Raw genomic sequence first — 12747 nt, 5'->3', positions numbered from 1 at the left:
TCTGTCAGCTATGTTCAAGGCAAATGCTCTCTCTCTTTCAGTAACCCCTACCAACTTTCAGTTTCTTTAAACCTGTCACCTCCTAATAAAACACAGAATATAACATTCAGTGATAATTTGAGAAAAACAGATGACAACAAAATCCAATGAGTCCATAAGACCATAAAAAGCATGATCTCCAGGTCTTGCCCGCCACCTGGGAAAAGAAATTTGTCCCTTCTGTTAGGCTGTAAGATGTATGCCGTCAAATGTGTGTTGATGTTGGGTAGCATCGCAGAGACACAAGGTTAATCTCAACTCCAGTGTAGAGCCTAACCTAACCAAAATATTGTCACAGAAAATGAGGTTTTCAATGTCAGTGACCATCAGTGTTTATTATGGTGTTTTTCATGCCCATTTGTCTTTGAACATTTTGCTACACATATAAAAGATGCTTAAGGCTGAGAAACTCTACCTTCAACAACACAAAAACTGCAAAATTGTTTGTAAAACTAAGACTGAGCATTGTGATTAGGTGATAAATATAGCCCGTTACCTCAGCTAATTTAAAGAATTTACAGTGAAATTGAATGGTGAAACTGTCAATCTGCAATATATACTATATAGACAATTTAACACCTACTAAGAGCCAAGGGTAAAATTCAATTTGTGTTGAAAGTCTACAATGGAGCGATTTCAGCTGGTAAAACCCATAAAATATTCATAGTGAGACTCTGTCCTTAGGCCAAACTTGCATACAAACTTTTCTAACATTCAAACTAGTCTATGTTTGGACATAAACACGGAAGGTGCACTGCTGTTGGAGAAAAATTAGACCTACATAAAACACTTCATTGACACGTAAAATGACGGCCTTTAAACTTCAAAAGTTTGAGTGTCAGCTGACACTGGCAACTGTTCTCCTTGAAATATTTTGCAGTTGAATCACCATGCAAAATACAGCCATTGGAGGCGGATGATTATGAACCTACTTGGGCAGAATATGTCGATCTAATGTGAAATTACTACTCATGACAGCAAATTGGCTGCCAGTATGCTGCATACACAGAAAACAATGCTTTACTATGTGTCATACGCTGCAGATTTGTGTTGCCTCCAGTTCTTGTTTAGCAGTGCAGTAGAATTATTTCATTCAAAAACCTTTCCCATACTTTTAGAGTGTCTTAGTTCCTAGTTCCTTCACTGCATATCATTTTCTCCAATCCCTACCACATTGCAAATGATGGCTATTTTCTTCAACAGTCCACCAGACAGCAGTCGCTTTGATTCATCAGGAAATCTCAGCCCGGGCAGCTCTCAGCTTAGCTCTGAGCTGGAGGAACATCAGGATCCAGAAATGTGTCACCCTGGCAGACATCGTCCCCCTCTCCACAGTCAGCCGTCTACCTGGGATGAGGAGGAAGAAGAGGTTGAGAAAGAACTGCATCCACTTCCAGTTCCAGGTTCCCACAGAGAGTTGAGAAACTCTTCAGTCATTCAGCCCAAACCAACTGTGGACAGCAGTGATAACAGAGCTAAGCTGGAAATCTGGTATGTAATGATGTGGTTGAATATTAGAGGTTAAAGAAAACACGCCAAATATCCTTATTTGCTATCCTCACCATAGCTGGGCAAAAAGATGGATATTTGTATATTATCTTTAAAATAGATATTCTCATCCTCTCTTACAAAGTTGGCCATGATAAGTATAAGCAGATACTCTTCTAATTATTAACAGATGCTTTGTTTTTTTGACCAAAGCTTTTAGCTGCTACGTCAAGTCACTGCACCAGCGTGACCAATGTCCCATATTGTGAAAATTGAGACAATGTCCTCAACTTTGATTGGCTTTTGTATTCAGATGCCAAGACAGGCACACATCTAAAATCTGACTGTAAGTGCAAAGAGAGCAGAGTAGGCTGTCATCACAGGGCTGTCAGTCAAACTGCAGTGCACATTTAGGGTAGAGTGTATAGTTTGATTGACAGCCCCTATCCCTACTGTACCCCAGGTTGACCTGTCATGGTCCAACTAATGGCTACACCCACAAAGATTGCAAACAGGTTTTGGAAGAATATGGGGGAAAATGGGAATGTTTTGATTTGATGACTTTTTTAGCGAACTAGTAGTCAGTTGTTCTTTGTTGCTCTTCGCTTCCCGATGCATGCACATGGGAGAGAACGGTACATCATGTTGTCTGGGAAGGATGATGAAAATGTTTACCCCCCCCCCCAAGTTCCCCAAAATGTGTGACCCTTTAAGATTGAAGTTTAATTTTGATAACTGAGCTAATTGCATTAGTTTGCTTGTATATTCCAATGTGCAGCAATTGTCGCAAGTAAGTTTGGGGGAAACCAGAGAGAACTTATTTGTTGGTGGGTAACGATGGCGAACATCTTTGCTCGCAACAGGAGGCCGCTCTTATCTACACGTCAAGAAAATTAGATAAATTAATATTTACATAGCCATAACAAGGACCAGAGTACACTGGAGACTTCCAAATGGGGAGTAGAAACAACTGAGCTGACTGGAACTTTAGGATTCAGAGCACTGATTGAGCTTGGATATTGACTAATTTCTGTTTCTTTATTTAGCCTTTTGAAACTATTCCCAATTAACCTACTGATTTCTTTGCTTTCAGTTTATTTGAGGATGGCCCTCCACCCTGCTCTCCTTCTAAAGTTCGGTGGCTGAAAGCATACAACAAAGTGAGAGTACAACTACTGGAGGTAGGAAGACTCACTCTCTATGCCCAATCCAGCTGCTCTCCTCTGTCTGTATATGTCTTCCTACATTTCATACACTCACACACTCTTATAATTCATATACATGTATGATTTATATGACTACACATGGTACAAATTGAATGCAGATGTTAAGTGCTTGAGCATATAAGAAAATATAAAGTCTCAACATGTAGGCACATGACATGACAACTTTTTCCTTCTGCTCTTTCAAGCAATGATTCTATCTGTTCTTGTTCCTCTGGGTTGGTAGAGTTTCTCATGCTGCCACAACAATTTGCACCAGTTTTGCTCCTTAAGGATTTCCACTTTGATCTTTCAATGTGGATTTCTTCAGATTCAACTATCTTGCTGCTGTTGCCAAAAGTTACAATTGATTTCGCTGTACCTGCAAGTGGTACTGTTAAATGCAAACTATGTTCTGAGCTAGATTTATTTTCTTATTTATTATTTTTCTTGTGGTAACTAATTATGAAAGCCATATACTGTATGTGTGTGTGGTCATGAAATATTTCATGTGATTTTGCTTAATTTAATCAACTTGCTTCCGGCTTGTCTTTCAGCACAGAATCAAGAATTATTTAGTTCAGTTTAGTGCACAACTGATAGAAAAGACAGACCATTTTATAATGACTAATAATTTGTCATTGATATGTGTCTGAAATGTTCTTTCATTGTGCCTAAAACCAGCCAGGGTTTAAATGAAGTGATGACATGTAAAGAGCATGATGGCAAATTGTGATGTTCCTTCTCTTTTTTATATAATATATGGATTGCAAATTTCATTTGAGGGAAATGTGAGAATTTCATGTATGAATGGATAACTACAGTGCAAATTCACAGATGTTTTGAGGTGAAATTTATGTATGGTGCATGAGCTGGAGAAAAACGAAGAAATAGAAGAAATGGTTCAGTAGAAACAATACCAGTGAATTCACCATAAGGCAAGGCAATTTTATTTGTACAGCCCGTTTTCACAAACAGTTTGTCTCAAAGGGCTTCACATGGCATCATAACAACATCCTCTGCCTTTAGACCCTCACATCAACTGAGGGAAAACTCCATAGAAAACCCTTTTAACAGGGAAAAATCTGAGAAACCTCAGGGTGAGCAACAGAGGAGGGACCCCTCACCCAGGACGGACAGAAGTGCTGTAGATGTTGTTTCAGACAAGAAAACAGTTTACAATACAAAATGTGGGAACTATGGAAATGTTAATAACAGTTGAAGAAGGAAGCTTCTGGTAGGGGAGGCAGGGAGAGCAAGCCAGCTTGAGCCCAGGCTGGTGTAATAGTAGGGGATAAAGTGCAACAAGTTATGGTAATGACAGTTCCAAAATGTGCGGGGAGGAGAGGAGAGGAGAAGAGAGGGCTCCATGTAACCTGATGTGTCCCCCAGCAGTCTAAGCCTATGGCAGCATAGCTATCAATGGTTCAGAGCTACCTGAACCAGTCCTAACTGAAAGCTTTATCATAAAGGAAAGTCTTAAACCTGGACTTAAAAGTAGTCAGAGTGTCTGCCTCTCTGACCCATGGAGAGAGCTGGTTCCACAGTAAAGGAGCTCGGTAACTGAAGGCTCTACCTCTGTCTGTTGTTACTGATACTGGGAATCACTACAAGACCTGCATTCTGAGAGCGGAGTGCTCTGGTAGGACAGTAGGGACTAATGAGTTCTTTCAAATAGGATGGGGCTTTATCATTGAGAGCCTTATAAGTCAGCAGAAGGATTTTGAAGTCAATTCTAGATCCTTCAGGAAGCCAGTGGAGAGAAGCTAAAGTGGGAGAGATGTGTTCTCTCTTCTTAACTCCCATCAAAACCCTCGCTGCAGCGTTCTGGACCAGCTGGAGACTCTTTAGAGAGTGTTTAGGACATCCTGACAGGAGAGAGTTGCAGTTGTCCAGCCTAGAAGTGATAAATGTATGCACCAGTTTCTCAGCATCACTCTGGGAAAGGATATTCCTAATCTTAGCAAAACTGCACAGATGGAAGAAGGCGGTCTTAGTCACATGCTTTATGTGGGAGCTGAAGGAAAGGTCCTGGTCAAAAATGACTCCAAGTATTGTTGAACTCGGGGGTCAGGGTGATGCCATCTAGAGTAGTGATCCGATTCGAGAGCGTGTCCCTGAGGTGTTTAGGTCCAAACACGATGACCTCAGTTTTATCTGAATTCAGTCGTAAGAAGTTAGAGGACATCCAGGATTTAATGTCTTTTAGGCAGTCTTGCAGATGAGCAAACTGGCTAGTGTTGTCTGGCTCCATCGACATGTCGAGTTGTGTGTCGTCCGCATAACAATGAAAGTTGATTGAGTGCTTCTGGATTATGTCACCTAATGGGAGCGTGTAAAGAGTGAAGAGAATCAGTCCTAAAACTGCACCCTGTGGTACACCATATGTAGCTCTGCTATACTCCAAATGGTCATTATTAATTTTAACAAACTGAAACCTGTCAGATAAGTAGGACTTCAACCATTTTAGGGCAGGTCCTTTAATCCCAGTTTCATGGTCTAGTCTCTGAAGTAGGATGCTGTGGTCAATGGTGTCAAATGCAGCACTGAGGTCCAAAAGGACAAGTACAGAGACGAGACCTCTGTCTGAAGCTATGAGAAGATCATTATATCATAATGATTTGAAAGTATGACTCCCAAATCAAATACTTCTCTAAAAATGCAAATAATGCTTGAACAATTTAAAATCATTAGCCTGACACTGACAACATGTCAAATACTTGTCATGGGTGAGATTTGTAATGATATGTAATCAACAGTGTTGTAATCATACATATATATATATATATATATATATATATATGTATATGTATATATATATATATATGTATATGTATGTGTATATATATATATATATATGTATATGTATATATATATATATATGTATATAAAGATATGGATATATTTGGGGTGTAATGATTTATTTAAACAACGATTCAATTTGAATCATGATTTATGGTTGCCCTAGAACGATATGATTCAATTAGATTCAGTGTCTTGAAATTGATTCAATAACTTTTTGCCAAAACTTAAACTATTTTGACTGTGAAAAAAATACCTGGATACTGGACAGTTTCATAGATCTCTGCTGTTTGTTGTAAGGGAATCAAGTTTAAAATAATCGATATTTGGATTTTTAGTGCAATTTCTTTTGCCCAAGCCAAGTTTTGGCCGAGTTTCTTTGTAAACATGCTGGCGACACTCAAGGAAGTTGTTGCTCCAAACCTCAATCCAAAACCTTCTTTGCTGTGTTTAATATTGTAGTGCTTCTTGAGATTTTAGTTTGTACATGCTTAGTATATGATTTCCAACTGAGTCTTTCATCTATGGTTAATTCTAGAAATTTAATTTCATGAACTCTTTCTATTTCAACTCCATCTATTTTTATCTGTGTTTATTCTACCTGTGTGTTTATTCTACATTTAACAAAAACAATTTTTTGTCTTGCTCAATTTAATGATAACCTGTTTCTGTCTAACCGTATTTTTGATTTGTTCATTTCTGCAGTGATGTCCCCCTGTAATTTTTAGTTATCCCCAGAGCAAAAAGTATTTGTTTCATCTGCAAACAGCACTAGGTGCAGTACAGTAACTTTGAGACTTTACATATACATACCATTCATGTACAACATGAAGAACTTACCTAAACCCAATCAGGATGGTTTGGGATGAGATGGACGGCAGAGTGAAGGCAATGGGGCCAGTAAATGCTTAGTATCACTGAGAACTCCTTCATGTTTGTTAGAAAACCATTTCAGGTGACAACCTCATGAAGCTCATCGAGAGAATGAGTGTGCCAAGAGTGTGCAAAGCAGCAATTAAAGCAAAGCGTGGTTATTTTGAAGAATCTTAAATAGAAAACACATTTAGAGTTATTTCACACTTTTTTGGTTACTGTGTAATTCCATATGTGTTCATTCATAGTTTTGACACCTTCAGGGAAAATCTACAATGGAATTATGAAAATAAACAAAAAACACTAAATGAGAAGGTGTGTCCAAAGTTTTGACAGGTAGTGTATATACTCGTACTAAACATTTAGCCAAATCCTTGTTTGACTACACAATTTCTGAATTCTGTTCCTAACCTTTAAAATTCATGCAGGGGTGACATCATGGGGCCTTACCCTCTCACTCTTTCTCATATGCATACTTCTGCCTCCTTCAGATGTCCTCTCAGATACATAACTTTGGCATAGACTAATATAATCATCAGTACTCCTTTGTGCAGCTATAAATCAATTGGTACCCTTAAATTTAACAAGTTCGGTTGCTAATTCTTCTGATCATCTTTGACCACAGACTTGTGTCTCTTGTTTTCTGTTTTACAAAGCAATGGTTTCTTTTCAACTAATCTAAAGTAAAGAACAATTATTTTCACCCTCTACTTTGAATGTAACAGAAAAAGGGATTTTAAAGTAGCCTCCCTATCAGGGAGGGTTTCACAATGAAACAGGTTAAAAAGATGAGAGATAATATTGAAATGAGGGTGTGTCATAACAAATTAACAATTAAGTGAGTTAGGGGGAAAGATCAACCCCCATCATATAAAGTTACAAATTTAAAATGCCCTGCATTATCTGGTCTGTCTCATATTTCTTTCCTCAGAGTGAATGGCTAGAAAAAATACCATTCTGGCTTTGCTATACTATACATGATCATTTCAAAACCTTGACCTGAATATGCACTTTTGTAAGTTATATTTTCTGACTTGTACAGTTTTCAGTAATGTGCATCATAAACAGTTGGCTGGGTTGATCAGAACAAAGACACCACCTTCATGCAGGTGATAGTGCCTTTTCTCCCACCGCTGCCGGGCCACTTCAGTGAAGATCTGAGAGAAATTAGCTGTTCCAGTCGCTTCTTATCAACCATAAATAATGTCTTTAAATGCCTCCTTTGATCTTGTTCAAGAACCAGAGAGGACGGTAGAACACATCACTCACTTTTCACAGCTAATTACAAAAGCTGAATGCTGGTTGATTCTCATTATGCTGCATAGTCAGCAGTGCAGTTTGGATGAGTTGATGTTGCTAGTGTCACAATGATGATCAAATGTAATTTATTTAAGTACATTTCAAGTAAAATCCAAAATCCTGATCAAACTGGGGAAGTAGCATTCATCAATCATTAGGAAGAAGTTTTGACTATTGTTTAAAAAGCAATAGTACCGGAGTCTCCAAATTTATATGTAATTTAAACAAAAATTATATTCTTATCTAAATTTTTACAAATTTTCGGTTTACATTCCCATTATTTTGTTATTAGACACTTCTTTTTAATCCCAACTGCATTGATCCCTTTTTTGAGTGAAATCAGTAAGTTCAGGGTGACCATTTTACATATCTGCTCTTAAACCTTGACTACCACTTCCTCTTTGTATTATCCTTTTGTGGCCTGAGGTCATAATGCGGGCATTTATTTTTGCGTGTGATGCCAAATTTAATTTCTACACAACAGTCAATGGCTTTATTTTACAATTTACTTGTAGCTAAGAGAAACACATTTTCACATTAATAATTCAATTTGACATTAAAACACTGTTTAGGTTGGTGTCCTCCAGACAAAAACATACAAGTTACAGGATAATAAAAGACTTCTAAATTGTGTGAATAACTGTATTTATATGCCTATCGCTCTGCAGCCCTGTAGGATGGTATAGCTATATACAGGAATATATATATAAAGTGTAGTCTGGCCCAGTGGATTTCAAATGGTTGTGTGGAAAAACAATACTCTGGAAACAATTTTTTTAATATTCTACAGCCTGTGACAGTGACAGAATTTGTTTTGGCATTGATATTAACATATGTAACTTAGATATTTAATTACATTGTATGTATTTATTGGCCTAAATCATTCTGCAAATTGCTGTTCTGCTGTAGGACAATATAATCTTGTTTCAGCCTAGAGTGAATTTGTCTTTTATCTGTGATCTGATTGACATGTGTCAGTGATTACAAGGCTGATTTAAAATACCACATCTCGTTGCACTGACATGTGGGATGGGATGGATCCACATTTGCCACTGATCAGCAATCATCCCCATGAAGCCAAAAATAATATTCTTCATCACTGCAATGATTATACCATGGCAACAATGAACATTTCTATGGAAACACTAGCTTACATTTGATCAGGGTATCATCTGTTTTGTCTGGGGTTGGTGTGTGTGTTTCCATCTCATGTAACATGCTCAGCATTAACCTCTTGTTGGCTTCATGCTGGCTTAAAATCTATAACCTGTCTAGTATTGTTGCCAGTAATTTTGATAGATGTTAATACTTACTATAGGTGAATATTTTCTAAATGTTATATGTTGTAATTGGACCTCAAATACAGCAATGTGTCACCTCCTTGCTCAATGAAATCTCATTTTCTCAAAAGTGAAAGCGATTTAATTAACTTCCCCTGCTATAAGCAACTGCTGTTAAACAAATACCCACCTGCTGTTTTTGGTTCAGTTCCATCCTCAATAAGTGGTAAATGAAGATAACTTGTTATGTGGTTCTTCTGCGATTTACAGAATGCTGCAAGCAACTCATTAAAACAGAAACACAAATGCACCAAGAAGAAATGACAACACAACTTTATGCCCTGGTAAACAAATGCTACAGTGTTTTCTGTGCATCAATGACCCATATGTCTGTCGAGGGTTTGAATTAGACAATCCAGATATCTAGGAAACCGTTTGAGTTTCATTTTACGTTGCAGTTCATGCAGAAGCAGATGAAAACTAATAGTTGTTTCCACCCACCAAATACATTTGTGATGATTTCCCTTAAATAAATGAACAGAAAGCACTGCTTTGAGATTTATGAAGGGCTTAAAGCTCACTACAATATAACTCGTATGGATCATGTCCTTTTATGCAGTTGTTTAGATTATTTGATACAAACGATCTGTATATGTTATAGCAGATTTCTTTCCATTCAGTCTTACAAGAAAGTAATGATGGTTTTCCCAAACATGATGTGGATAGAGAACATAACTTCACAACTTGAGTAAAAGTTCAGATACTCCTTGTCAAATTTAACTCCTATACAAGGAAAAGTAGCTTAGTCAAAATATTACTTGAGTAAAAGTACTTAAGTCTTATCTTAAAAAAAGATACTTAAAAATTTACTTAAGCAAAACCATTAAAAAATATATCAGGAAATACAGGAAAGGAAAATAGCTTTATTGTCATTATACAACACACTGCTGTGATTCTGCCACAGATATGTTTAAAGCCCAGAAATAAACAAATAAAGAAGAAGCTGAAATTTATTGTAACAATCAGTGTATCCTTTCATTAGCTAATAAACTTTTAGATTACTGTTTTGAAACATATGCATCACTGCCAAAAACTATCTGGATAACCGACATCAAAGACAGCCCATGTCATTCAAATATAATGGAGTGAAAATAAAAGTACCCCCCCCCCCCAAAAAAATACTCAAGTAAAGTACAGATACTCAAAAACTGTATTTAAGTACAGTACTCAAGTAAATTTACTTTGTTACTGTCCACCAATGCCTGACAATGCTAGAGCATGAGCTGAGAAAGTAGAGGCAAAGGGTTAAAAAAAATATGGGCCGGAGGCTCTATTTCCCCCACGACAACAAAAGCTCTCTGAAGGCAGATTAATCAACATGTCCAACAAAGAAAGTGCAGGAACAGAAAGAGAACTGGTGGGAGGTATCATAGTCCAAGACCCTCTATAACAGTGTCTTGAAGAATGGGCTTGTTGGTCTTGAGTCAGAAACCACTAGCAAAATGTTGTCTCGATGCAGTTAGTAATTGTTATATAAAATGAGATGAAGAGGAGGCTTTTTTTTGTCATTGTTATGCCTCCAGGTCAGTGACAACTGTTGTCTGAGGAATCAAGCTTTTAGTTATTTGTCCATCCCTTTTGGAAATTTTTCCTTCTATCCAGTTATTGTTAATATGATGTCCCAGTTACACCTTGAGGGGATTTCTTTATATTTGCTGCTCAAGCATGAACAGATTAGGCTGAGTTGGTCAAAGGTTAAGATCTCACAAATGCATTTTTTTGACCTGGGAAAATTCCTTTGAATTTAGCACAAATACTGTCTTGTACTCAGTAATTAATTTATTTACTTTTGGGTGAAACATAGAGTTCATTGTGTCTGCACCGAACACATTTTTCATCTATGACTTCACATAATATGTCAGGAAAACCTTGAGATAATTCCTACCACATTCACATAAACTAAACGTCTATCCATCTATCCATCCATCCATCCATTCTCTTCCACTTATTCCTGTTATGGGTCGCGGGGGGCTGGAGCCTATGCCAGTAGCCTTTGGGCGGGAGGCAGGGTTCACCCTGGAGGGGTCGCCAGTCCATCACAGGACCAACACATATAGACAGACAACCATTCACACTCACAGTCACACCTACAGTCAATTTAGAGTATCAATCAGCCTCGTCCCCTCTTGATGTCTTTGGATGGTGGGAGGAAGCCAGAGTACCCAGAGAGAACCCACGCAGGCACAGGGAGAACATACAGACTCCACACAGAAAGATCCCGTGCCCGAGCCGGGACTTGAAGCTGGAACCCTCTTGCTGTGAGGCGACGTTGCTAACCACTGCACCACCGTGCTGCCTAAACTAAACATTTCTTGTCATAACTCAAGAAGTCACATGCTAATATGATATCTTTTCAGAAAAAAATCCTAATTATGTAAAATTACATGATGGTAATATTTTATATCCATATATAACACTTCAGATCAACTTCAGTGTGACATCAAAATGTTCTGCAAAAACACATCTGGCCATTATTCCATGGCATTTTCCTTGTGTGAATGGTGATGATCCTCTTTGATATCCTCCAAAGTGATTCACGGTACCAATCATTGGAGCTATTTTAATTGGGACAACCCTTGGCATATGAGCAGTGCATAAACTCTGACTTTATGTTTATGTATTATTTATTGTAGCGCTGTGCTTCAATCCTCCTATAATCACTTGAAAGGGTTTATCTACCCATTAGGTCCACTTTGAATTAAAAACCTTGAAAAAATCTTTCCTAGCTCTTTAAGTCTTTATACAATGGTAGGAGACCGAAGTCCCAGAATATCAATTGGTGTCTTGTTTTAAAAATGTGTCTGGTAGCTTAAGTGTTATTTTCAATTTCATGGCCATACTGTATGTTTGAAAAGATGACTACAGCTACAGAAACTATCCTTATCTACAGTAACTCACAATCATGATCACACATCTGAACCAGCGACGTAACAAACATAACCACAGCTAATACACGGACAGATATTATCATTCACGAGTAGCTATCAAAGGGAACAGTTCTGAGACTATTTTTTTTTAATGATAAACAGTATGCATATTTCAGCTTCAAAGTCATGACCAAGGATGATTTCTTTTTTTTTTTAAGGACTGATCTACTAAGCCACGCAAATTTGTGTCGGATTAAGATCCAATAAATTGGCCGTTTTTGGCTGTTTCTGTTGGTGACTAAATAACAATGCATGGGCTTTCTCAAGGTGTAGAAGAACAAATATGTACACATCCAAGTAAAATTATATGGGTGCAAACCAAAAGTAATACCCTGCAGGGAATAAAAGTGTAGGTCTGTACACTTTTTGTATTCCAATGTGAAACTTTTATTCTCTGTATGCCAAGGCAAGATCTTCCAACTTTCTCTGGACAAAGGCATGGCAAGGCAGACCACAGAGCGATGTATTCTATATTTTGTTTTTGAAAAAAAAAATTGACAGGGACAAGTAGTTTAACTCTTCTTCTCTGGGCAAGTAGTCCTGGAAGTATTGTCCTTCCTGCACATGGTGTAACTTGAAAGTTTTATGACTTGCTTTTGCAAATGAACATTTGCATAATCTCACAAAGCAGCATGATAGGCCTTCTGTCTAGTTGTCTCACTGTGTAACTCAATTAAATTTTATATGTCAAAGCTGCAGAGGCTTCTTCAGCTTGATATTTCATCAGTGACATTGTTTATGCATCATATGCAGTAGAACAAGACAGATATGATCTCA

The 12747-nt window shown here is 37.7% G+C and overlaps 1 protein-coding gene across 2 annotated transcripts in view; it reads left to right on the top strand.

Moving 5' to 3' along the window:
* The window catches only part of LOC147260366 (uncharacterized), a 187672-nt gene that overhangs the window by 79246 nt on the left and 95679 nt on the right, over positions 1–12747 (top strand). For both annotated transcript variants that reach the window (XM_086206927.1, XM_086206926.1), the window contains 2 exons: positions 1243–1530; positions 2621–2708. In XM_086206927.1, coding sequence (XP_086063053.1) covers positions 1243–1530; positions 2621–2708 — 376 coding nt within the window. The remainder of the gene's footprint in view (positions 1–1242; positions 1531–2620; positions 2709–12747) is intronic.

Source organism: Aulostomus chinensis, chromosome 6 (genome assembly GCF_037954235.1).
Source record: "Aulostomus chinensis isolate RoL2024-O1b breed Wild chromosome 6, RoL_Achi_v1.0, whole genome shotgun sequence".
In the NCBI taxonomy this organism is placed as follows: Eukaryota; Metazoa; Chordata; class Actinopteri; order Syngnathiformes; family Aulostomidae; genus Aulostomus; species Aulostomus chinensis.
The sequence above is the reverse complement of the archived record's forward strand: the minus strand, read 5'-3'. Positions and strand labels throughout refer to the sequence as shown.